Source organism: Alligator mississippiensis, chromosome 5 (assembly GCF_030867095.1).
Source record: "Alligator mississippiensis isolate rAllMis1 chromosome 5, rAllMis1, whole genome shotgun sequence".
Taxonomy (NCBI): domain Eukaryota; kingdom Metazoa; phylum Chordata; order Crocodylia; family Alligatoridae; genus Alligator; species Alligator mississippiensis.
Window position 1 is genome coordinate 136,622,719 of NC_081828.1, and position 27,358 is coordinate 136,650,076.

A 27,358-nucleotide genomic window follows, 5' to 3' on the forward strand; every position below is an offset into this window, starting at 1 on the left:
GTGATGCTCATGTGCAGTAGACTAATTCTACTGTGCATTAACACAATAGCATGGTTTTTGCCATGACACGCTAATGTACAGTAGAATTAGTCTACAGCGCATTTAGCAACTCATGTAAATGTGCCCAGTGAGGACTGTATTTCACAGCCACCTTCTTGCTTTGTTTCAAACAGACCTCAAAACTTTTTTGAATGTACATTAAAAAAAAATGCAACAATCCATGTAGATCATTCAGTCACTGTTGACCGAATAGCACAGTGCTCCTCCAGCTCATCATGCAAAAAGTCCAGGCTATCCTTCAAAGCAATAGATGTTGATTGCCCTGCAGCCCATACTAGCAGGGGTTACACACTCCCAGGCAGCATCAGGGCAAGCAATGGGCCCCTAGGCTGCATGCTGTGGGTATTCCCCCTCTCAACACTGCATGGTGCAGAAGCCCCTTTCCCCTCCACCACTGCATCCATGCAAGACCCGCTCTCCCACTGTACCATGTATCCACGCAGTCCCCTTCCCACCGTAAATGCTGCACAGTGTGCTTGCAGTCACCAGCTCACCCTCTACTCCCTCGCCCCCTGGGGTGGGGGCAGGCAGTGAAAGCCAGAGGAGGGAGGGTGAGCCCAGGTACTCCAGGTGCTGTTGCAGCCAGTGCAATGAGGAGAGCAGCAGCTACACAGAAGCCGGAGGGCTACAACTTAACTCATTGCAGGCCACACACGGCCCAGGGGCCACCAGTTGGACAGCTCTGTGCTGAGTCATTGGTTCAGTAGGATCAGAAAGAAGAGAACTTTTTAGCAGAGCACCTACACCACCTAATTGTTTTCTAGAAGTATACTATTCAGTAGGGCTGTGTGAAGCTTTGGGTGGTGATTTGGTTCAGAGAAGATTTGGCCCAATTTGGTGGCTGAATCTCCAAATCCGAATCGAATCAGGGGACCAATTTAAAGGTCCAAATCGATTCAAAGAGCTCCTAATCTTCGGCAAAGATTTGGAGCGCTTTGATGATTTGGGCAGTCCCCATGGCTGCAGCAGGGAGCTGCAGCTACTCTGAGCTGGTAAGTACTAGGGGTGGGGGGACTGGAGGAGGGGGCAGGGGACCATGGGGGGGACCCCTGCCAGCCCCCCTACTCCCCCCCAATCCCCCAGCCCCCCCATGGCTGCCCCCAACTGTCCCAGCTCCTGGTACTTTAAAGAAAAGCCCCAGTGCTCACCAGGTGCTGCCAGGTGGGGGGCGATCCCCACTGCCTCGTGCTGAATGGGGGGGCTCTGCACAAGCCCCCCAACCCCCCCTGCTCCCCCAGCAGCTCCGCTTGCCAGGGCTCTGGCCCTTTAAGAACAAAAAAAGCAGAGAGAAGCCCCAGGACTCTTCACGCCTGGTGCAGCCTCGGGGCTTCAGGGGCTCCTGCAGAGCCCCCCACGTGGTGCAGGGCAGCGGGGATCATCCCCTGCTGGCAGGAGCGGCAAGTCCTGGGGTTTCTTCAGGTGTTTTTTTTTCTTAAGGGGCCGCAGCTGGCCCGTGCGGGGCACTCGTGAGACAGCTGGGGGTGGCTGGTTCAGGGGCTCGTGCAGAGCCCTCCATGCAGCGTGGGATCACCCCCCACCCAGCACCGCCTGCTGAGCCGAGGCTTTTTTCCCCGCCATGTGCTGGGAGCTGGAGTGGGCGGGGCAGCCATTGCTGGGCTGGGGGAGGGGCGGGGGTTGGGCCTGACCTGGCTGATTCAGTTGCTGCCGAATCTCTGGATCGGATTCGGCCAAATTGAATCAGGACAGTGATTCGAATCACTGAATCAAATCACTGTCCCCTGAATCGGCCAAATCCGAAGCAAATACTAGCCACTTCGCACAGGCCTACTATTCAGATCTTTGGCACAGGAGATACAAACATTACAGCCCAAGGTAGTAATGCTGCTGGTCAAAAGAACTCGTCTGCCTCATGGGTCTGGAAAGTTTATACCCACAGTTTGTTCCTTTCACCTGGAGAAATTCTTTTCTGGGTGCAGACCTCCTCCATTCAGCTCCTATATGGAAAAAGGGTCAGATATCCATTTTCCCTGCTTTTTGAGGCTGAAAGGGTGGCAATCACCCAGTAGAAACAACAGCATAAGTAAGGTTGTGGGGGAGGGGAGCAGCAAGGTACCAGTCCTGGGTACAGACATGGTGGAGAGGGCGATGCAAAAATAGTAGCTGCTGCCACTGCTAGTTTCTTGCCACACTGCTGCTGAGTGCAGAACTGCCTGTCCATGGCTCCAAGTAGAAATAATAAAGCATTTTAAATTTTCTGTAGCAAACCTTTGTAATACTTTCTTTAAGCTCTAAATGGGATGCCCTGCCAAAAGAGGCCAGATAACCAGTGTAGATGCAGAAGGCCTTCACGTAATTAGCCTTTACCTTCTATAAACTCCAGGGGGATCTACCAAGTTCAGAGGTGGAGGTGCAATGCTGAGGTAAACTTCACAATCCAGGTCTGGGACCAAAGTTTCCTAAACCAGTTTGATCCAAATCAGATGAGTCTGATACAGCTGGTTGAATGTAGTATCTTAAACCAGTTTTGGCCATTTTGAAACTAGTTAATGTGCACTGAACTTATATTCTGTTACAGGCTTATACCAATTTCTGATCACTTAAACCGATTTGTTTGCAACTTCTGTCCCTAGCCCCTAAAGACTGAGTTGGAACTGCACAGAGATCTTTGTTTAACCCTCCCCGTCCCAAGTCATCTCTGATTATTTCTGCAAGGGTGGGTGATCAGCCCCTATGAATGAACTCTCCACTAATTAGAACGGGGCAGAAAAATGCCATGAGAAATATTGTCAAAATATTGAATATTCTTTTTACCAGCTCTGTGTTGTGAGTTATAGATTCAGGACCACAAGATTAGAAGGAAATGCCAGGCAACTGCATCGCATGGTCTCAGTTATGCTTCATCTTGAAATGAGGTTGGGTTTTTGTCTCTCATTGCTCTGATTATTTGGCTGTTCCAGAACCTTGCAAGAATGGCTTTCTAACCCACACCACTTGCTAGTTTTGCAGTCTAGGATTACTGCCAGGGGAGGGAGCTCCCCAGAGAGAATGCAGACAATGAACACGTTGGCACGAAAGCAGGACTAACTGCTGGGAATATGTAAATATACACACCTGAGGTAGATGGAAATATTAATTCTTTAATAAGTACAATATCTATTGGAAGGCATAAAATGAGTTACAAATAGCAAAATAGAACTTTTTTTTAGTTGCATAAAGTTATTTTATCTGCATAGAACAGTTGCTTTACAAGACACACAAATGTATATAAAACACATGAATGCTTTCCTTAGCTGACAGAGCCCTGTTCATAATATATTTTAAAACTTCTGCTGAAACATTTTTCTCTGGAAGGCAGTTTTCAGCAAAGCATGTTCATTTAGGTTTTTCATTTAAGAGACACTGTTGGTGGAATAAAATATCACAGGGTAATTAGTATTGATACAACAGTATAAACATACAATAGAAGATCTGACCCCCAAAGAGCTTCCAATTTAAGAACAACATCCTACTAATGGTTGCCATTGAGGCCTAAGGCTTTTTTATGACTTGTATGTCTGTTGATTACAATTGTATTGTGCAGAATAGTGTTGGGAGGATCAGGCCCTGAGTTAAGAGAGACATTTGACAAGGACTAGCCACACTTTGGAAGGAAGGAAAACATGGGTTATGCAGTGATCACCTGTGGTAGCTTTGGTTAATAATCTGAATTTGGTTAAAAGTTAAATAAAAATGTTGGTCTTGGGTGCCAAAAAAAGCCCACTCAGATACAGGCTGAGGCTACTCCTGGGCAGGAAACGCTTCACCCATCCTGTGAAAAAAACTGAGATTTCAAAAGTGAAACCACAAACTTCTCAAAGTTTGTCACAAAAGAGGAGGGAAGAGCCCAGAGCAGACAGTAGCTTAGTAGCTAAGGCACCTGTCTGAAGCTCAAAGGGCTGAGGAAGCACTTCTACTTGCATCCTCTACATTATAGGCAGGAGACTTCATCCCCAGGCTGCTCAACAGACTGGGGCTGGTCAGTCTCATCCTGACCAGATGTCTATACTTGACCTGCACAACACGGTTTCACCAAGAGGTTCATTGAGACACATAGGTTCCAGAGAAAAGATCTGGTTTTCACAAACTGACATTTTCAGTATCAACAAACAAGAATTCCTGACCAGCTCTAGTTGAGGCCAAACAAGGATTTCCACTCTCGCTCAGAGCATATGCCTAATTCTGTGTTGGGAACAGAATAGCTCAAATACAACTCTGCTCTCTCATTTCCCCCGGGTCTGAAAAACCATAGCTAGTCACCCTTCATTTGAGTAATTTGCCATATTCCCTGCCCAGTGCCCATACTTTTTTTTTTCTATTCTGCTCCCAAGTTTCAAATAAGAGGTACATAACAATGGTAACATACAAGTCCCAACAAAATGATGAAAACAAGTGAAAAACATCATTCCCTTCTTTCACTAAGCAAAAAACAGTTCAGTTTGTGGTTGGTTTTATTTATTTGGTGGGACGGGGGGCGTTTGTTCCGACAAAGTGCCACTGGAACACAATTAGAAACAGTAACCTCTGACCTGAAGTCCTAGGTCATTGAAGTCAATGGAAGTTTTGACATTAATATTAGCGTGGCCAGACTCTCACCTCTCATATGTTCAAGCCAGGTGGAAATAGTACCTCAAAATATTACTTGAAAGTGATTTCTGAAGCAGAAGGACTTATAGCTGAACTTCTGGATACTCCTGTAAATAGAACGCGTTTTCACAAATACAGTACCCGTAAACATTTTATTTCAGTAAACACGTAACAAACATGGGTCAGTTGCTCCCATTTAGGATGGAATAGTCTGTACATTTCCCACAAGCAAAGCTGACACCCTTTTACCATTCCACTGTTCATAAGTAACACAGATGCTGTGTTTCAAAGTAATTTTCAAATTACATTTTTAAAGTAACTTACACTGCAGATATTAACTAGTCAGTCTGTAATAAGCTTGTAATGCTTTTCCCATTTTAACGGTATGGTAACTGAGGCAGACTGGTTAACTGACTTAGTTAAGACAAAACAGCAACCCAAAATTACAATATGTGAGTTAAGTGCAGTTATTTCTCCTTATATGTCCTCTGTCCCCCTTTATCAACTCCCCTATGTGTATTTTTAAATATTTCTATTTGCTCCCTGGCTGTCAAGCCCTGTCTGGTACAAATGCATTTTAGATGCAAAAGCACTACATCTTCTCCCTTTAGCCTGATCATAGAGCTGCAGAACAAACAGTTTGTGGAAGAAATGTTCTGTTTGTTTCTGACGATGAAAGAGAAACTCATTCTACACAAGAGCCAAATTAAGTGATTTATGAACAAAGTGAATTCTTAAATTGTTTAAATGAAAGCTCTTAGAAAAAATGTTAAATCTTTCTGATAAAAACAGAGGCAGTTTTTGTGAGCATCTTTACTAAAAGCTTTCCTGTTGTTGTTTTTTTTAACAAGCTCTACTTGTAGAAGCTGCTGGTAGGTTCAGGACATGCCAATCCATGTCATATAATATAAAGGGAATCTATGAGCTTCTTCTCTGGCTGATGACAAGACTCAAGAAATAGTCCCATCTCTGACCAGGACTCTTGTGACACACCATTCCCACACATTAACTTTAAATATTTTGCACATAGATCAGCGTGTACAATTTCTATTTGGTACCACTCTTATAATCACTAAAAATCGTCATTGAAGAATGTGATGAACTAAGTCTTCATCCATAGGTCCCTAAGCACTTTACAGAAGAGGTAATCAGCATTATCTCTGTTTTACAGAGATGAACGGAGGCACAGCAAGGTGAAGTGACTTTCCCCAAGCCATCCGGAGAAGCCACTGCTCCTCCACCAGAGGTTGGTCGTCCAGCCTCTGCGAAGCCCCCATGGGCCAGATGCAGCCTGCAGGCCCAAATAAATTGGACATCTCTGGCTTACCCAGCTTATTTGACTTTGCTGTGAGCAGCATGGCCCTTCCAGCTTACAGTGATAAAGCCTTATGTCACACCGTCACGTACTCTTGTATACTTACTAAGTTCAACTGTACAACTAACATGTTACATAGTGGTCACTTTAAAAGTCAACAACTAACCAAGAGTTGACAACACAGTATTTAAAATACTGAAGTTTAAGTAAGTACTACAGAACAGCAGATATCAGCATGGTATGAAGTGCTAACACTTTCATGGTACCCATGTAATTAGTCCCTGCAGTTTTCCTTTTAAGATCTATTCTGCCATGAACGGCATAATTTGGCAAAGACTTTCTGACCTGGTGGATTTCTTTGCTACTGAGATCTGTGTATTTGTTGCATTTGCCAAATAGCAACATACCAGGTTGATCTGTTGTGGCTGCCAACACAACCATCTGCACTGTAGATTCAAAGTCCATTCAGGTCAATGGAAAGGCTGCCATCAACCTGAATGCACAATAGGTCAGACCCTTAAGTAGCAGGATCCCTGGTGCAGTCATTAAAGTCTCACTGAGCTAAATTTATCCTTGGCAAAACTGAGTTACACCAGGGATGAATATGACTGTCTCTCTCTCTCCCCTGAGTCTACTGCAGCCAAAACCCGGACTGGTACCCTCACAGCCCAAAGAAATCATCAATGCCTGGCAAGCTAATAAAAAAAAAAAGGGTACCCCTTTAATGTACACCGAGGAGTGTGTTGAGCAGAGCTGTTGCTCTTTGCTTGCCTTTCAGCACTCATATGGGTTATGAGTAAAATATTAAGCGCATGTTGACAGCAGCTTACTTTTAGGAGCTGGAATAGATCTGCCTGACAAGTTGTAAGCTTCTCTTAAAGGCCAAGCTGAGAAAGTTCAATAAAACAATTGACTTTGGTAGGAAGGAAAAAAAAAAAGCTTATACATTACATTAGTAGAGCATTCTGTAGAGATTTGCATTGCTTCTGCTAGTAGCGTACCTGACTTCTGGATAAAATATGCCTGAATGTTTTCTGTACTATTATCTCTTAGTGCTAAATATTGGGTGCAAATATTTATTAAAAACTGAACATTTGTTAATATTTTGACACTTGGACAGCAACCGTTTGTTCTAAAAATTGCTCAATCTCCTCTTGAGACAGCGTTTCAGCTGGAGCGACTGTCACTGCCTGAGCTGGTGGAAGCTTTTTACAACTCAGATCTGAAAAAGGACTGAGCCAACTCAGGGAAAAATTGCCTCCAAAAGCCAGTTTCATCCCTTCCCAGCCGCTGACTTTTTCCCAAGTCGGCTCCTGATTTTTCAGATGCTCGATACCCTGTAGAACAAAAAACAGATTTTTTTTTTTTTATAGGTAGTTATACAAACACCCACTGTAGAGTGTGCATGTGCAGATATCAATATACAGGTGTCTGTATTTATAGAGGGGTCACAAATTTCACTTGAGACAAAGCACATAAGAAATTTCACTTGAGACAGAGTATCAAAGAAAACGGTTTGTTTTTAACAACTGAGTCTATCCTTCAAAATTAAAAAAAAATTATAAAGCCAAGTATTGAATTTTCTATGCAATTCGTACAGTAAAAGATCCTCTAGTTTTTCCTTTTCCTGTTAAAAAAGAATCCTCCTTCTCCAAGTCCCTTTAACATAAGAAACAAACAGTACATAGACGTCAAATTTCAGCTAATGCTTTTTTTTTTTTTTTTTAAATCATCCCTTGGTACATCCACACTGCATTCAGAAGAGCCACAGCAACCCAGAGTTCAACACAGTCCAATTTAAACTGCTTCTTAAACTGTGACTACAGTTTAGATCTAGGCTACATGGGACTTCAATAACAACTGCAGTGAAAAGATCACATTATCTCAATTAGCCACCAGAAACTGTCAGGTAGGCAAAAGAAATCACATTCTTATAAAGAATGAATGTTTTGGAGAGTAAGCTTTTATTTTACATGCACATCTCCCACACTATGGGGCCTTGAAGCCTCAGAGTTGGGAAGAAAGTCTTGGAAACACAGACCTACATTTTCCAAAAGGGACTAGTGATCACGTGCCTATTCTGATTTAGCTGAAAAGGGTCCATTTCTCAGAAGGTGGGCACTCAGCACTTTCTAAAGCTTCTACAGAAGTTCAAGTTGGGTACCCAAAACAAATTCCAGATTCCCCCAAATCATTACATATGCTTGAAAATTTATGTATAAACACTAAAAAAAAAAAAAAAATGTATCAAGAATATTGTCACCAGTGTTTCATGGAGAAGCAGAGAACTACATGCATTTACTCAGACTGATCCCTTGGGGACAGAGACCATCTTTTTGTTATATATTTTTTTCAGTTCCTAGCTTGATGAGAGTTCTGATCCACAACACGGTTTCCTGGGTTTTCCATAACAGCCAGTGAAAACATTGTTTCCTTAACAGAAAGTGATGCTGAACTTTTTACAAAGTGCTTTCCCCTCTGTACTCGAATAAAGTCAGAGATACGGGTTAAGCAAGGATGCACTGCTGGGATAAGGATTAAGAGATGCTTCTCAGGGCAAAAGTATAGACAGATGCTTAGGTGCCCTGCTTCCACGTATACCCTGCACAATTGCAGCTATTTCAGTCCTGTTTATAATGTTCAAGAACTAGTGCGCAAAGGTGCATTTTTACCAGGAGAAGAACAGGTGAGGAAAAGAATTATGGGAGTGGAGGGAAATCAAGCCCATAAAGCTTTAACTCAGTGGTCGGTACCCTTTTCAGTCTGAAAGCTGGAGTTATCCAGAGGCAGGCAGACACAGGTGTTAAAACCCAGATGCCACCACTGCTTTTCCCTGCAGTGGCAGGGGGGAGGGTGTCTGTAAGCAGTGCTTCTGCCCATGTCAGCAGGGGAAAGCAACTGTGGCTGAGGACCCCCATTGCTGAAGCCCCATATCTGTGGGCCAGATCCAGCCTGTGGGTCACAGGTTGCCAAGCCCTGCTTTAACTGTTTCCCAAACGGCAGAGACCATAGGCCTGAATCATTGCATTTAATCCAGTTTTTACAAGAAAGACTGGAACCACCAGCATAGAAATTTTGGATAAAAAAAGAGTTCTTTTCAACATATTCCACACGATTTAGTAATCAAAGCCACCATGTTTCAATGTACTAATGCCAGATTAGGGGTGCAGTTACATCAGACTGGATGGTGTGTTGGCTGTTATCCAAAACCCATCAATTCACACGAGGCATTTAAAACAGGAAATCAATATTAAGCTATTAAAACTATTCCAATCTAATCTGGCAAGACCTATGTCAGTGGGGTCAGAAAAAGGGAAAAGGTCATGCCTAAGACATGAAAAAAGTATCACATTTCAGAAAGAAAGTACTTCAGTTGGTGATGCACAACCAAGAAGAAGCAGTTTTCTTCTGCCTGAAGACAATAGTTTTGCCTAAGAAAAATAAGGGAACCATTAAAAATATTGATATTTAAATGTGATGTTTATATATTTTTGTGGTTTTTCACTTGTTTTGTAAAAAAAAAAAAAAAAAGTGAAAGTGAAATTAAACATTTTATTTCAGGTGAAATGGCAGTTTGAAAGAAAACTGAAAAGTCAGTTTTGTGTCAATGGAGCCAATAGACAATGAACTGAAAAATGCATGATTCACAAAGCTCTGCTTAAGTAGTTAATATTCCACATTCAGTAATTGACAAGTACTCCTTTAAAGTTAGTTATCAAATGGTGCAAATGCACATGCACACACACACACACAGTAACATACTAACATAGCAGCTGCTAAACACTCTGCGCTTGATTCTGCCTCCACTGAAATTGATAGCCAGACTCCTAGATTAATTGGGAGTAAGAGCAGAGGCTTACAATTAAATTAGAGAAAATATAAACATTAAAGAGATTCCTTAAAAAACAAGAAAAAAGCCAGAAGTCAAAAGAAACTACCATTGTAGCAGTCTGGAAATTCAGGTTAGATACAGGAAGTGTTGCTTGTCTTTTGAGTGCATGATAGACAATAGTCTTTCATAGACTGAAGGTAAAAAGATGCCATTGTGATGACCTTTCTTATGGGACACAGGCCAGAGGACTTCTGAGGGAATTGAGTCTGGACTAGAGTATCTCTTTCAGAAGAGCTTCCAATCTTGTTTTGAGAACTACTAGGGATGGAAAATCCACCGTGAACCTGGGGAAGTTGCTCCAGTGGTTAATTATTACTATTGTTAAAAGTTTGTACTTTGTTTCTCACCTGAAATCATTTCTATTCAACTAACAGTCACTGGATCTCATCTGTCTACTAGATTAAAGTTTTCTTTTTCATGTAGGTATGTGAAGACTATGATCAAGTCCCCCACCTCTCTATTCTCTTGCTTAAGATACAGATATGAGCTTTTGGAGTCAAGTATATCAACAATGACAGGGGGGAAAAAAGAACAGGAGGACTTACCTTAAAGCAACATGGTAACTCTGCCTCATACACATTCAAACACTGAGCTATATCACCCATGGACTTAACATCACATGGTACACCTCCTGCAGGCTGGTCTCAGTAATGTAATGTGACAGAGATACACAATTATGAAACCAGGAAAACAGCTATAGATATTTCTCAGAATCTTTTTTAAAGTTTCTCTTGAAAACAAAACTGACTATATTAGATATATATAAGATGTGTAATCACCACAATTAGGATTTGTTAAAAGCTTTTGCAAAATTTAACACCAATAAATTATGTACAGTACATGGATTATCTCAATGCCAGAACAATTTAAGTCTCTCTCTGTGGTATATAAAATGTAATTGTCATAATGTATGAAGACCCCAGACAAGAGCTGAAATGGAACTGAAATTTGGAAATGGAAACTTGAAGTACCAGCAATGGGAACGTTGTAAGACAGGGGTAGGCAATTATTTCAGGGGGAAGGCCACGTACTGAGTTTTGGCAAGCCACCAGGAGTCACGTGACAAGCAGCCAGGGCAGATAAATATTAATTTTCTAAATTTTTTAGGGGCCCAGCGTGCCAGATAGAATGGCCTGGTGGGCCGCATCCATCCTGCATTTTGCCCACTCCTGTTATAAGATAAAGTGACTTTTAGTCGTTTAAGTTCTCAGCTTTAACCTAGGTCAGAGACACTCAGACCATGTCTCCCAATCCATGACTAATTCAAATAGTTCCTGTACTATTATGGATTAACCAGCCAAGAGACATCATTAAGTTTGTCACAATTCACCATGCACTGTGGTGGCTCTTTGGTCAATTGTGACTGATCATGTGGCTTCTGAACAAGCCAGGACGAGTGCCATGGAACTAGAAGAGCAGCAGAGGGGTCTTTCTTTTCTCAAAAGGAGTATCTAGCCTGGTTTTTTTCAGCCTGACAATATCTGTCAGATATGTCCCCTAATCTACACACGTTAGGATTAATCTGAGAAGCAAAACACATTGCATAAGGGTTTTAGGCATGCATTAGTTTACAATGGATTTCCTATTAGATGAAAACCAAAGAAAGGAAGCAGCCTTTCCTCTCCTCACCTCTTCCTTAAGAACTACATGCAGGCAAAGGCATATTATTTCTACGAAATTCACTTACTCAAGCATACAAAGAGGTCAAATAATCTTCCATGTGTAATCCTATAGTAACGGATTAAGATGCCATAAACACACTACTGTGGATTTTGAGCAGAAGAACATGAAGTCTGCTGCAGCAAAAAGCCTGTTTACTCACTTGTTGCAGGCCCTAATAACAACTTCCAGGGGGTGAAAGATCTAGCAGTGCTTTACTGATTAACTAATTTTTTTAAACTTCAAATTAAGCAGCAAAGCTATTTAATTTTTCATGCTATTCCAACTTGGCTGTAAATTAAAGTTTAGGAGGAGGCTTCAAACTGCAAATAAGAGTAAGAAAGGAGTGGACACAGTTTTTGGAAAAGTTTTATTGCATTTGTTTTCCATATGGAAGCATTGACAGAAAAGATGCAGCATTCACATTACGTCTGCAGTGAGACAGATTCATTCACCTTTCTCTACCCCTGATTTCTTTACCTTCCCTCATGGCTTTGAGTCAGTCTAAGAGGTCATTTGCCAAAATATTTTTTTTTCTCCAAAAGTGGAAACAAAAGTTACATGAGAATCCATGGACACGGCTTATTTACAGATTTCCTTCGTTTATGATTGTTTGATGGGTCCTGTTGGCAGTTATGCTAATCACTCCTTTTCAAAACAATCCAAAAAACATTCAATAAAATCCCTGCTTTGATACAAACATGTTAGTTTTTTGAGTCGCATGAGATTGTTTTTACCCGCTTTTGTTTTCAGTGGAATGCCCTCTGCCCCTCTCGCTTTCAACTGATTACTGCACATAGTTAACAATCCACACAATTCATGACACCAGGCATGCATACTCCTTAACACTGACATTTCCCAACTAAAAATATATTAAGAAATTTACAAAGCTCTAATGAGGGGCAATGCTAGGAATGGACCTTAACCGGTATCTGCTCTGGTATACCTACACAAGCCCTATGTTTTTTTATGGCAATTTGTCATGTTTCTGGGCATTCACGCCTGTTCTACACATCAATACTTTTTAGTAGGTTTTGTTCTAACAATTCATTTACCAAGACAAACAAGATAATCCTTCTATCCTAACCATTTTAAAATGAGATCTCTTTCCTGAAAAGGTAAGGCATTTCATCCAGCAAGTCTTCCAAAGCTACCATGTTTTTCCTAGAAGGGCAACACTTCCTGCTTACAAGGGAGGGAATGCACAAAATAATGCCAGAAAGATGGAATCAATTTTGTAGCTGGAAGAAAAAGTAAAAGGTGGCACTGGCAACATTTGTTTTAAATACTTTAACTGTATGGGACCACCATATTAAATGGCTCCTTTGTAGGGTCACACGCACATCTTGCACCTTTCAGTAATTGAAGTGTCTGTTTCCCAGTTCAAGTCGTCTTATAAAAGAGCCCCAATGCTGACTTAAGAGCAGCAAGCTCCATGAGGAGATCCAAAGTTGTCTATAGAAGATGGCACTGTTGGCACTTGTGTGTCATCCACAGGTGTCAGAGTCATGAGACCGCATGAAAATCTACTCAGAAGAGGTGGGCCCAACAGGGAAAGAGGATCCCCTTCATATTAGTTATGCCATACAGAAAGCAGATAGAAACAAAGGCCAGTAAAGTTAACAAGTTAAAAAAAAAAAAAGCAGCAGCAGCTTCAGCCAGAGATACAGAGTTATCTAAAGATATAGAATTACAGGGCTTTTTTTTCTCTGCAATCAGCCATTTAGTAGATGTAAAAAAAAAGTTTGTTTTGTTTTGCTTTCTGTTTCAAACATTCATGTAAAATAGAGAACAGTAGTGCTGTACTGTGGTTTTATTTTAGTGGAAATGCTGGTCAAGAATTCTTCAGACCACATATTGGTATGGGTCTGCTTTTCCTTGGTCTGGAGTAGCGAATGGACTAAGCCATGCTATAGAGAACGGATGGCCAAATACTGCTTTCATGTTCATCCATTTTGTTTTTTTAGCCCATCTTCTCTCTTCCTTTTTCAATTGCTCAATTCCCTGAAAACAGAAATATCACATTTTCAGTCAAGCACTTAATTTTTGTGGTTCTGGCTCTGGGGAAAAAAAATCTCTTAAAGTCACCCCTTATCACCAGGATGAAGTATGAAAATACAAAGATACACCTTCCCTTTTTTAAAGGGGGGAGCAGGGGACTGGGGGAGGGGAAGAAATATTCCTTCAAAATGACAATTATTTTTATTTTTGACCAAGTTTAGAAATTAAGCCTTTAAAAAAAAAAAACAAAAACAAAACCCAAAACAACACCCTCCAACTGTCATGGATGCTTTACTTTTATTCAAACATACTATACTTTTCTTGGCTGAAAGCATTGTGATGAAACTGATGGGAAAGTTTTGTAGGAAACCATTCAGTTTGCAGACAAAAAAACCCAAGATAATCCCTAGAATGCTCCCAGATTCACCAAGCAAGCTCAGCAAGTGTCCATGGCTCAGCATGGTTGAACTTACCTAGTGTCTCTTCATGTTTCGTTAAAAATTGCTGCCCAAACATGCATAGGCTGACAGCAGGGAGAAAATAAACTGATCTGAGAGAAAGGCTGGATATTGTTTTAGTAAAGGTTAGAGGGAGAGCAAAACTAGATCATCAAGCAGTCAGTTGAAGTATTCCTTAAGACAGTGAATCACTTAAAAACAAAAAACCCAACCCCTTATTATCTGCATCCATACAGTAAGGAGTTAAGCCAAGCATCACTGTTATAAAAGCAAAATTAAATATAGTCAGTAGAATGCATTATTTCTTGACCCCAGACATCTTGAACAGGTAAACAACTCCATTGTTTGATTTAAAGCTTTCCATTAAGATTAGCTGCTGTTTGTCAATATATGCACCTCAGTGCAGATCATGCTTCTGTTGTGAACTCCAGGTTCTGGAAGTTAGGTGAAAGCAGCACACCCAGCTCCAAGAGAGAATAAGCAATTTGCACTGCTGGTTCCTGATAACAGCTCCACAAATAACAAAAAAGCAAAGTATCAGGCTCTACAAGGAGTTCAATTTCCCCACCGAGAGACAGAGGCTGTGTGGTACGTGTAGAAGGGTGAGGGAAATGCCCCTTGAAGTGCAAGGCAAAACAGAACAATCTATCCCACGTCATTTTTAATAGAATTTCAATGCTAAGGGTTCCTCAGCGCAAGGATCACATGACATAGACACAGATAGTTTAATGCCAGCAAATAGGGACAGGTAGTACTGCTGATACAGAAAATTCCAAATAAGTAAAAGTTCTGCCTTTAACATTTGGGAGTTTTTACTTAATTCATATTTAGGTAGCAAGATAAGTGACAGCTTCTATGGATGCCCAGCACTTGTCAGGCATTTTTATGGTGCAGAACTGCAGAAGCTACATTTGAAAATACTGACCTATCTTTGTTGAAAATTCAGAAGTAACTTCAGACGTCATTAGTTTGCTGAAAGCTGATGAATAATAGCCTAGCAGGAGCCTGTTGTTCTGTATTGGCCTCATCCAACAGGAAATATCTATAGCCTTACCTGGACAAGTAGATCTGACCAAGCATACATCCTAAAACAGGGGTTTTCAACCTTTTTTGGTTGGGGTACCCCCTGCAGTCAGTCAAGAAGCACGGAGTCCCCCAACAGCCAATTGATGGGGGGCTGCGTGGTGCACAGCAGTGAAACCAGAAGTACTGCTGGCAAAACTGCAAGTGCAGCTGGTTGAAAAACCCTGTCCTAAAACATCAGTGCCATTAGCTTCCAAGTTAAGCAGCTCTGAACCAAGGGTCATGAATGTCAAATGCTTTTTCACTGTCCAGTGTGTCAAATTCTAACTCCCTATAGACAGTCAACATTATATATGTTAGTTAGATATTGATCAGTCTGGAACTAGAATGAATATATACTTACAAATGCACATACACATTCATTCTACCTCCAGACTGGTCAATATCTAACTAACAAGAGCAAGTAACTTACCCATCAACATACATATTTGCATTCCCTTTAAGGTTATCAATTCTTCCAACATACCCAGTAAATTGACATTTGGAAAGTTATTTCACTTTAGGATGAGACTGGCCTTCTGTTCAGCTATCAGAGATTCCCCAAGCGTATCTGGTAAAGTCTAACTCTGTTCTAAAGGGTAGAAGTGACTAAGAGTCAGAGTCTCCACCTCTGAAAAGAACATGGTGCATCCTCTGGGGAGTGACTCCAAAGCCTTTGAATAACATCTTGCTGCCTTAAAATCTGGAATTACTTTTACCACTTTGCAACTCAGAATAAATGCTGAGATTCTACATCACAGGATATTGCAGAGGCTTCTCCTCCCCACCGGGTCTGCCCCAAGAGAGCTCCTGAATGGGTAAATATTTCAGAAAAACCTAAACTGAAGATTCACAAAAACAAAACTCGTCTCCCCGCTACCTCCCTAGCTTTATCTTTGCTTTTCAGCACATGAAGCTGTATACATCATGAGATGCTACATAGAGGAATCTTAAAAGATCTTAGCAGTTGGCAGCAAGCACTGCAGAGTCTGTTGTGTAAGAGATGCTCCATCCCACAGGTGAACTGCTCTGCAGAGTAATCTAGTTATTTATGCTTCTTAAAATAAAAGTTTCAATCACTGGTATGGTAGATGGAACAACTTCCCACTCCCCCAGTTCTTATACCAGCCCTTTAGAGAGTGCACTCAGTCACTGTGTCACCTCAATATGTTATTTTTGACCTTTGCTCAAAGAATGCACTAGAGCAGAGAAGCAGAACCACGCGGCATTCCACGGCTCTTTCCACTGTGGGAAGAGCAGAAAGGAGACATCACAAAGCACTCACCGTTTCATCGGTACAGATGGAGTGTACCTGGGTCCCAAACATGACAGATGTGAAAATGAGAAACAGAAGTGCCTCAAAACACAAGAGGATGAGAAGGATCACTGTCGTTGGTGGAGAGAAGGAACTGCATTCTGTGAAAAAACATGATAAAACAATAAGCACTCCAAAAAAATAAAGAACCAGGGGGAAAAGCCCACAACACTGCTACAAGCACTTATCACTTAATGGCAAATTCTGGTGGAAATGCTGGGATTACGTATCAGATTAGGAAGTGCTGGCTGGATAGGAAAATTTAATTTATAACCAATTATCAATTTAAGAAAAGGAAATAGCTATCATATGCAAAGGGGTATGGAGAGGCTATGATATTCCTGTGCATGTGGGACACTGAGATTATTACTACTGTTGGTCTAAAGGGGGAAAAAAGCTATGCTGCAACATGTAGGATACATAGCCAGTTCTAACCTCTTGCATTTTATAAATAGAGAATTTATGATAACATTTGTTATGATGATAAAAAGTCTATTAGAACCTCAGTCTGCTGATCAGGAAACAGGAGAAAAGGGGAACACTGCTTCTATAGTGACATTGTAAGCAGCACAGCACACATTTTACTCTACTTTTTGAGACAGAGGTAAACTTGTTTCTTTCAAGTTTACCCCCTTTTTCTCTTTAGGTCTATCTATACTGCAATATTACTTCAAGGTTAAACAGAGGGTTTAAAAGGGTTGTCAAGGGTGGCTATGAAGGTGAAAGGTGAGGTAATAAAAGTGGTATAAGACAACAAGTACAATATTTAATTACTCACTTATTAATTCATTCAAATAGTCTCAGAGTTCTGTGAAATCCAATAATAAGAACTTCTTAAAAACAAGTGTCTTCTCCCAGAAATCCCCCTAATCAACACTGCCCCAAATAGGGATTCTAAATTTAATCAGGCACTTAATAGTTATAGGCCAGTACCAAGATAAGATGAGGGTCCCATTGCATGTGGGACAAGGATAGCAGTAACAACAGCTCAGGTTTAGCTCTCAGAGGCTTTCTGCCAGGGTCCTGTTCTCAGCTCCTGACCACTGTTGGCAGGTTACAGAGAATAAACTTTTTTATTTTTACCACTACGTCTTCAGAGTCTGAATATTTTTGTGGGGAAAAAATCCCCCTCCTTTCTTCTTTCACAGTCTCTCTCTGGTTAGTGTGGACTGAGACAATTTGTCAAGCAAATGCAGAATGAAACTGTTATGGAGCTGCAAAGTTGCAATGCATCAGCTCAAATTCTACTCACATTTGAAAGGTTTCCTTCACAGTTCTGTGGACCAAACCCACAGTTACTTAAATGTGAAGCTTACATTCTTAAAATAGTAGGATTGTGCTCCTTCACAGCAAGTCCAGACACCCAGATGGAATAGAAAATTTTACAGTGGAGGAGTGGGTGTTACCAATATTTCCTCTAGTTCTCTTTTAAAGAAATAAAATCCACCCATTGTGGATTAAGTCTAATTGTTTGAGGTGGGTGCACATACCAACTTTTCCAGTGATTTTTTTTCCAGTGGGGAGGTATTGTTTGAACTCACAAGGATGGAATTTTAGGTCTGAGCCAATAAAACAACTTTAGCCTTTCACAACTTCTATTGAACTAAGAGAGCAAACATTTTCTCTCTCTTGGCATACAGGAAAATCAGTGCCATATTCAAGTCAACCCTGTTCTTTTTTAAAATGCACACATCAGCCAGCCACAGCTCCTAGACTTCACCTTTTGGGACAGAATTTATTACTCCACAGCTGGAACTTTAACGTTCCAAGAACGATCATAAAAATAAAAGAAGCACCCATATTAACTGTGCAACAGCATGTTCTTGTAACTAGCTGTAAAAGAGGATGCCCTTCGCTTTACTCTATAATGTTTTCTTCACAGATTAATTAGGTATCTGGAAAGAACATTTTATCCATACTCACTTGTCCAGTCTTCTTCAAAGCAATACAGAAAGTGAAATCCCACCATGATGAGGGCATGCAGGGAAATCAGTGCTATATACATCTGAAAATACAACATATTTATGGAGCAAAGCTGTAGAAAGAAATCACTTAAACTACCAAAATATACATCATGCAGAAGAATGTCACCTTTAAAAAGTTAAGGTGGCTAAGTCAAACACTCTCAAGTTAGGAAAAAACAAATTATGTAGCTTGCACAAACTTACTCTGGGCCCCTTGTGCTATATACAAATGATGAAGTCTTTAATTGCCTAATGATGCAAAATAATACGAAGCTCAGATATAGCCCTTTTTCATTTGCAAATCTCAACATGCTTTATAAAGAAAAGAAATAAGTTATCCCCATTTTACAAAGGCAAAGAGAACTGAAGGGACTTGCCCATGGTCACCTAGCAACAGGCCAATGGCACATTTGGAAATAAAACTCAACTCTCCCGAATCCCAGTCTGTTGAGCAAGCATTAGGCAACAGTGCCTATACTACACTACGCCTACTATCTACAGAGTATATGCAAAGACCGGCTAGATTTGCTGGTTTTTGCAGGGAGAGCCAATGTACACCGCCAGTGTCAGACCAACCCTCTGCCAAATTTCAGCTTGCTCAAAGCAAGAAATCAGAACTTAACACAAGAGTTGCAAGAATTATTAAAATGTGGAAATGGAGTTATTTTTCACTGATCTGGTTCTGCGGTAGCTAACCCATTTTCACTATAAAAATATTGCTCTGGGGCACACACTTGCCCAACTGTGGCAAACTAATAAAGGACCTTCTCATGAAAAAGACTTGAACAACGTTAACTACCAATGCTGCTACCCATGCCCCCTCTCATATACAGACATCTATAGAAACAATTTTCTTCATGAAAGCTTATGCAGCCCTGATTCAGTTAGTCTATAAAGTGAATCCCTACCCTGTCTTCCATCTATACAAAGACATGATTAGGAGATGCTTTCTTAGGGTGCTACAGACCATGACAAATATGAGCAGCTACTCAGAAGAAACAAACATCTCTCAGTGAACTCCTCCTGAGTTCACAGACAGGAATGAACAGAACTTGCTTTTTGTTGATTCTTCAACCAGATTAGGCATTTAATATGTGGTTCACCTGGAAATACAGACCTGTCAAGTTTAACTGAACCTGAAATCCAAAATGCCATATTCAAGATGAGCCAGCAGGCAACACTACTCCACTCCAATTATTAAGGAGAGATTTATTTAATTTTCCCTCCCTCCCTCCTACGACTGGTAGGCAAGACTAGCCAAGATGGAGTACTATGCGCCCAGTGGGAAAGCACCCAGAAGAATTTTTTTTTTTCCCTAACCAAACTAAAGGTTTGGGTGGTGGTGAGCTGGAGCAGCTGCTAGGACAGCCCAGGTGGTGCCCATCCTGTGCCAGGCACAGTGGACAGGAGGGGAAGCCCAGCCTGGGCACAACATGGTTCTCGAGGTCACTGCACCACCCTGGCTGTGTCAGCTGCAGGGAGAGCCACCTACACCCCAGAAGGAAGGAGAGATACCCCCTTGCTTTGACTCCCTTTCAGCAAATAACCCTATGGTCCTAATCCATGTGGGCACTAATGATGTAGCCAGAAGCCCTAATCACCTGATGGCAGACTACCACGCTCTGAGGGGCATGCTGAAGGAGATAAGGGCACAGCTGGTATTCTCTTCTGTCCTACCAGTGAGCGGACGTGGAAGATGACACAAGACCTGCATCAGGTCTTAAGTCAGCTCACGGAGGTTGTTAGGTCAAAGGATGTGGTCATCATGGGTGACCTGAACTTTCCAGACATCTGCTGGGAAGAGCAGTCAGCCAGGTCTGACCGCTCACATAGGTTCCTAGCCGAAATACGGGACCTCCATCTAACCCAGGAGGTGCACAGCCCCACCAGGGGAGACACCTTGTTGGACCTGGTGCTGGCCACAGGTGACAACCTGGTGAGGGGTCTGCAGGTGCTCGACCACCTGGGTGACAGTGATCATCACCTGCTGGAATTCACCATCCAGCGCAAGGTGGCAAAGGCCTGCAGCAAGGCAGCAGCCCTGGACTTCAAGAGGGCGGATTTCAACGAGGTGAGGAGAATAGTTGGGGAGGCACTGAGGTCCTGGAGGGGTGGGGAGTCGGGTGTCCAGGAAGAGTGGTCGTTCCTTAAGGAGACAATCCTCCAAGCCCAAAGGGAGGTAATCCCAACATGGATCGAAGGGGGCAAGAGGGCACAAAAGCCCCCACGGCTCACCAAAAGCATACAGGAACGTCTCCTAGCTAAAAAGCAGGCGTACACCTAATGGAAGGGAGAGGCCATCATCAGGAAGGACTATACCTCGGTTGCTCGGGGCTATAGGGGGGCGGTCAGGAAGGCCAAGGCTGAGATGGAACTGGGACTAGCTACCCAGATCAAGGACATCAAGAAGTCCTTTTTTAAATATATAGGGGGTAAAAAGAAGGTACCGGGTAACATGGGCCCTCTGCAGGGCACGCTAGGAAATCTGGTCGTCGCACCAGACAGCAAAGCCAACCCTATTTAACAATTTCTTTGCCTCCATTTTTCTGAGCAGGGACCAGGTCACCCCCCCCCCCCGGGACCACCGCAGGTCCCAGGGGAGGCGCACCCAGGCCTAGGGTCAGTGAGGGTCTAGTCAAGGAACTTCTGGAAGGACTGGACATATTTAAATCAGCTGGTCCTGATGATCTCCACCCCAGAGTGCTGAGGGAATTGGCAGAGGTCATTGCGAGACCCCTGGCACGGCTTTACGAGCACTCATGGTGCTCTGGTGTGGTGCCAGAGGACTGGAAAAGGGCCACTGTGGTCCCCATTTTCAAAAAAGGGAGGAAGGAGGATCCAGGAAACTATAGGCCAGTTAGTCTTACCTCGATCCTGGGCAAGCTTTTTGAAAGAATTATCCTGATGCATGTCTGCGAGGGGCCAGCAGGGAGATTATGCTTAGGGGCAACCAACATGGGTTCATTAGAGGCAGGTCCTGTCAAACCAATCTGGTGGGCCCCTATGACCAGGTCACAAAATCCTTGGATGCAGGGGTAGCAGTGGACGTAGTCTTTCTGGACTTTAGGAAGGCCTTCAACTGTCTCTCACCCCATTCTCATTAAAAAACTAGGAGACTGTGGCATTGACACCTACACAGTCAAATGGGTCTCTAGTTGGCTGGAGGGCCGCACCCAGAGAGTGGTGGTATACAGGTCTTATTCGACCTCGAGGGATGTGGGCAGTGGGGTCCCACAGGGCTCGGTCCCTGGGCCCACACTGTTCAACATCTTCATCAGCAACTTGGATGAGGGGGTAAAAAGCACCCTGTTCAAATTTGCAGACAACACTAAGATGTGGGGGGAAGTGGGCACGCTAGAAGGGAGGAATAGGCTGCAATCGGACCTAGACAGGTTACAGGCGCAGGCGGATGAGAACAGGATGGGTTTCAACACTGACAGGTGCAAGGTACTGCACCTGGGGAGGAAGAAGCAGCAGCATACCTACAAGCTGGGGAACTCCCTTCTTGTCTGTGCAGAGGCAGAAAAGGATCTTGGAGTCATTATTGATGCCAAAATGAACATGGGCTGACAGCGTGGGTACGCAGTCAGGAAGGCCAACTGTACCTTGTCATGCATCCGCAGATGCATCTCAAGCAGGTCCAAGGAGGTGATCCTCCCCCTCTATGCGGCACTGGTCAGGCCGCAGTTGGAGTACTGCATCCAGTTCTGGGCGCCGCACCTCAGGAGGGATGTGGACAACATGGAGAGGGTCCAGAGGAGGGCCACCCGCATGATCGGGGTCAGTAGGGCAGGCCCTACGAGGACAGGCTAAGGGACCTGAACCTGTTCAGCCTCCACAAGAGAAGGCTGAGGGGGGATCTAACGGCTGTTTACAAGCTGGTCAGGGGGGACCAGCAGGCATTGTGGGAGTCCCTGTTCCCCCGAGCACTATCAGGAGTGACAAGGAATAACGGTCACAAGCTGGCAGAGGGTAGCTTTACGCTAGATATCAGGAGGCGCTACTTCACGGTCAGGGCAGCTAGGATCTGGAACCAACTTCCAGAAGTGGTGCTGGCTCCTACCCTGGGCGTCTTTAAGAGGAGGCTGGATGAACACCTTGCTGGGGTCGTTTGACCCCAGTACCCTTTCCTGCCATGGTTGGACTTGATGATCGGCTCAGGTCCCTTCTGACCCTACCAACTATGAAACTATAAATATATTTTTAGGCCAGAGCTGTCAAACTTGTATCAGGCCTATGGACACACCTCCTCTCCACACCTGATCCAGTGCATGCAGTGCCTGTCCCAGGACCCGCATCCTGGCACCGCATGCAGCATGGGTCCCAGACTGGCTGCAGTGGGCACAACTTGCAGTGTGAATCCCAGACCAGTCAGAATGGATGCTGCGTGGGCACCAGAGTGGGCACCACATATGGCTGACTACCAGACCAATAGGGGTAGGTGCTGCATGTAGCATGTGTCCCAAGCCCTGTGCGTGGGGCTTGTCTGGTAGCCTGTGGGTCAACTCATGCCCAGGTGCAGCACTGGGGCATAGATGTTGGAACTCCCTAGGCTGAATCTTTGACACCCCTTTTCTAGGCCAATTATGCCCAAATATGTTGGTTTATGTTATATATCTTTCTTAAATTGGTGCGAAGCAAACTGACAGAACATCAAGTGCACATCCTGCAGTATGGGATCCCCTGCTCCAGGGAGAGAAATTTGATTAGTTCTGCCTCCAAAAGCCTTATGATAGACCATGCCACCAAAGGGAATTAAAGCATTCATCCACTTATTCTCAAGTCTGATTCAATACTTTTACCCTTCTACTTTGTAATATCATTAACACAGCCATCTTACACTTGCAGGTTTACTATGAGATCACTAAGAAAATGAACTACCACTGGGAGTCAACTGTGTAGCCTTAACATTCCCTGGATTTGATCCAGGGAGATTTGCCATTGATTTCAACACAGCCTAGATTTCATCCTTGGTAGAGAAATAATACAGTCAAGTTGGCTCTCCTCCTTCCCCTTTTTTGTTCTCAACACCACAGACACAACGCAAAATGAAAATCAGAAACATTTCCTCATTTTCTGAGTGCTGACACTGGCTACCTGAATGAAGAATCTTGGTAAACCTCACCAAAAAGGATTCTTTCCAGTATTTCAGAGATGTATTAGCTGATCCCATCATTATTTTTTGTATTACAACAGAGCCTAGGAACCCTAGTCACCGATCAACACAGTTCTGCCTAGCATCTAACACAACATAGAACAAGAAGGTGGTACCTACCCAAAAAAAAGCTTACTAAGATTTCTATTATTGTTATGGTGCATTCTGCAATATATATGCTTACTACTACTGTGCTAACTAAATCTAGACCATTAAAAAAGCTAACATGGCAAAGTACCCTTTGTGTTAACTTATTCCTAATCATTTGTTATGCTTACTTTCTAATAAACAGAATGATTTCATCAGGATTATTTCCTTGTAATGCAATTTCATCAAAAACCTACTTTTGCACATCTGTTTAATAAGCATACTTGAAATTTCATTGTCTCTGATTAGACAACAGAACGATTCACTCCATAAAACACTTACTGTAAACAGTACAAAGTACTTCTGGTTGTTCTCTCCTACACAGTTGTTAACCCATGGACAGTGGTGATCCATTTTTCGAATACACCTCTTGCAAACACTGGAAGATGAAAAAGGAATCAGAGGTAAAATCTGAATGTAAAAATTTAGAAGTGCCCACTGGCCAACAGGTAAGGTTTGGTTTTCTGTGTCTACTGAATCTGTTCAAAATCAACTATTATTCCAAATATCAGTTGTACAAAAAGTTGTCTCTCCTGTAGGCACCTGAATAACAGGTTATCAAGCACGATGTATTAATGTAGTACTCGACTTGGAAACTCTATAACTCAGAGATTAAATACTACAATTAAACAAATGAAATTAAATTAAATCTAGTCTAGATTTGAATACTATTAGAAATCCATTAATCTATTTTAAGAAGTTCAATTATTTAATAAAATATATTCGGTGAAAAAATATTTTTGAAAAAATGAAAATTCAGATTTAACATTAGGAAAGATTCTTGACAGTGAAGTCAGACAGCAGACTAAACTACCAATGTCTACTATTGAGCCACTATCCCAAAAATATTCAAGATAAAATTAGAATTAAAGCATTTAGCAAAAAAGCATTTACAAATACATCTGTAAGAACTCTAATCTCAAATTCTATGAATGTATATTGTGTTTAGCATCCACACTTAAAAGATTATTAGTTTACTTTAACATACTTGAATACCACTCTTAGCTTGTCACCCTCTTCCATTTCAGGATGCATTTTAAAACTGTAACTAGCATCATGGGAGAGTAAAAGGGGGTGAGAATCCTTTTATCCTATGAAAAAGGAAGAAGAAAGGCTGTCTCCTGATGCCCAAGTGCACCTATCATTATAGAACAACCCTAAATGGATTTAAATAAGAAAAACCAAGGGTTCTCTTTCTTTCTTTTGCTTCCTATGACAAATAAACCACTCAAAAGAAACAAACCACAAAAAGATGCTGAATCAAAATATAAACACAGTATTGCAAGCACGTACTGATAAGTAATAAATAATACCCTTGTTTGTTTTGAAGCTGTCTGGCCCTACAGCTTGGAAGGAAGGAGTCTTCAAGGAAAAGCAGCAGTGTGCCCAAGACACAAAGGAGACAATGAAGGCCCTGATCAGGATCATGATGAGGCACACCCTTGTTCTCATGCTTTTCCCTCCTGCCTTGAGCTAGATCTCCCTATTTAATATTTGTCCTGTGGTGAATGACTACTGCTAACAAGCAGCCTCACATTAAAGGAAGAGACTAAAAATTACTGTTATCCAGGTGCCTATAGGGGAGATATGGCTTTAGAATTACTAGTCTGGTGATTACGGCCTGAGCATAGCAACTGCTTACAGTAACTACAAGCTGAGACACTGAAAGAATTCATTTTGCTCCAGCTTATTTTCTTTTACACGCTTGTTGGCCCACTTCTACAGACTCTGCTAGAGGATGTTTGCCAGAGCTACCCCTTCTGGGTCTTGGATCCCTTGATAAGCAACGGCATACACCACAGCAGAAATCAGTACCCCAAACCCATGCCAATCCACAAAATGTCAGAGAAAGATGATGACTAGCTGCAGCACCAAGGGAGAAACCAAGAGAGGGAAGAAGTCCCACCAGAGAAAATACCTGGAGCAGCCAGGATAAGAAGGGAGTGTCACAGAAGCCTCTGCCTCCATCACAGGCATGAACTGCAGCTTAAAGGATAACATCACTTGTAAGAGTCAGAGGACGATGGGAAAAGACAGCTGGTGTTGGAGAAGCTGGGCCCTCCTTGCATGAGCCAAGAATGGATGAGGCAAAAGATTGACAGACAACAGATACTCTCCACATTCAGACCCTCCAGGGCAGCTAGACCACACAGGGAGCAAGGTGAGGAGGCAGGAGCCGACTGCCAGAAGGCATAGTTGGGCACAATAATCTCGCAAAGGCATGTGAATGGCTGGAGCTCTAGTCTCAGGCATGTGGTCACTAACACCCCTACTGCTGTGCATATGTACACCCCTGCTGTCTGGAAGACCCACACATAAAACAACAGGAAAGGACTTATTTACTTATTAAGGGCTCCCACTGACTTCAATGAGCATGGGACTGGGTCTTAGAACAAGAACTGCTCTCAAACCTCCCTAAAGCCTATGACGAAATACATGGAGAAGAAGGTTTTCCTTAGTAAAAGTTAGCTTTCCTTTCCCTCTGCTGTGAACCACCAAGATCCCATTTTAGATGCACAGCGTCATCCATAATTAAAGATACGTCAGACAGGATTTGCAACAGCATTAATAAGTGATAGGCTCCAACACATTGCTTGGGTTGGATCAGCAATACTTGTTTTGATTGCAATCATTTTATTTAATGGAGCTCAGAGGGGAAATCTTGCTCAATTTACATTGTAAAAAACTGAGTGATGAACAAGCTTGTTGGGGATGGCTGAAAAAGATTCCCTTAAAGCTTAAAAAATATATAGGGAGAGGGCTCTCTCTCTGAATCAGCAGCAACTAGAATCCCAAGATCAAAGGCCCTGTAGGCATGTGCTGTTCAGGATGGGAGGTGAAAAGAGTCTGAGCATATATAAGCCACTTTACTGTTTACTGCAAAGAAGCTTAGCTTATTTTACACTAAAATAGGGAAGAATCAAGAGTTTGTGATGCGCTACATACATGTCCTTAGCATTAATTGGTCAGTATGAAGATTTTTTGTCTTAAAGAAAACACAGGAAAATGGACACTATTACCACCAATTTTTTTTGCTATAATTTTGAATTGTTTTATAAGTCAAAGTATGAAGATTAGATTTTTTTTTTTTAAATGCATGTAGCTTAACTTTAATTTAGTAGTAATAAAAATGACTAATAGAAGCTAAAGCCAGAAGACCCAGTCAGGCCCAGAAAAAAGAAGGACCAAAGAAAAATATTTAGTTATTTAATTTTAATTTAATATTTAATTTTATGGACTAATATTCCGATTCTCATCTGCAAGGCATATTTTAACATAGTGTCTTTTAGGCCATGTGTACATGGGATACTCAGGCACATCAATGAACTCAACACACAACTTAACATGTATGTGCTCTCCTTCAGAAGTAAAGTGGCCACAGAGTGCTTTAATAGTTTAATCCTCTTCAAAGGAGGACTACAACTTCTGGAGAAGCTTTAGAGTCAGGCAGCCTTTGCAGTCAGTGGGTATAGACTTCCTTAAGCCCCTCTGAAGTTTCAGCCTGCAACAGCATCTTGGTCCACCAAATGGATGCTTGGTTCTACTAGAGCAGGGGTGGGCAATTATTTCGTCCGGAGGGCTGCTTACTGAGTTTTGGCAAGCCATTGAGGGCTGCATGACAGGCAGCCAGGGGCAGATAAATATTAATTTTCTAAATTTTTAGGGGCCCCGCGGGCCGGATAGAATGGCCTGGCGGGCTGCATTCGGCCCGCGGGCCGCATTTTGCCCACCCCTGTACTAGAGCC

The 27,358-nt window shown here is 42.4% G+C and overlaps 1 protein-coding gene across 2 annotated transcripts in view; it reads right to left on the reverse strand.

Annotated features, from left to right (window-relative positions):
- Positions 1–3,138: 3,138 nt before the first annotated feature.
- ZDHHC3 (zinc finger DHHC-type palmitoyltransferase 3) overlaps positions 3,139–27,358 on the reverse strand; it is a 43,191-nt gene continuing 18,971 nt past the window's right edge. Inside the window, exons 4-7 of one of the 2 annotated variants that reach the window (XM_019483516.2) lie at positions 23,895–23,991; positions 18,270–18,351; positions 16,317–16,447; positions 3,139–7,296 (exon numbers count right to left, since the gene is read on the reverse strand). In XM_019483516.2, coding sequence (XP_019339061.1) covers positions 7,057–7,296; positions 16,317–16,447; positions 18,270–18,351; positions 23,895–23,991 — 550 coding nt within the window. In that variant the 3' untranslated portion in view covers positions 3,139–7,056. Of the gene's footprint in view, positions 7,297–11,861; positions 13,515–16,316; positions 16,448–18,269; positions 18,352–23,894; positions 23,992–27,358 lie in introns of those variants that run through there. The other variant, XM_006276146.4, reaches the window with a different exon arrangement.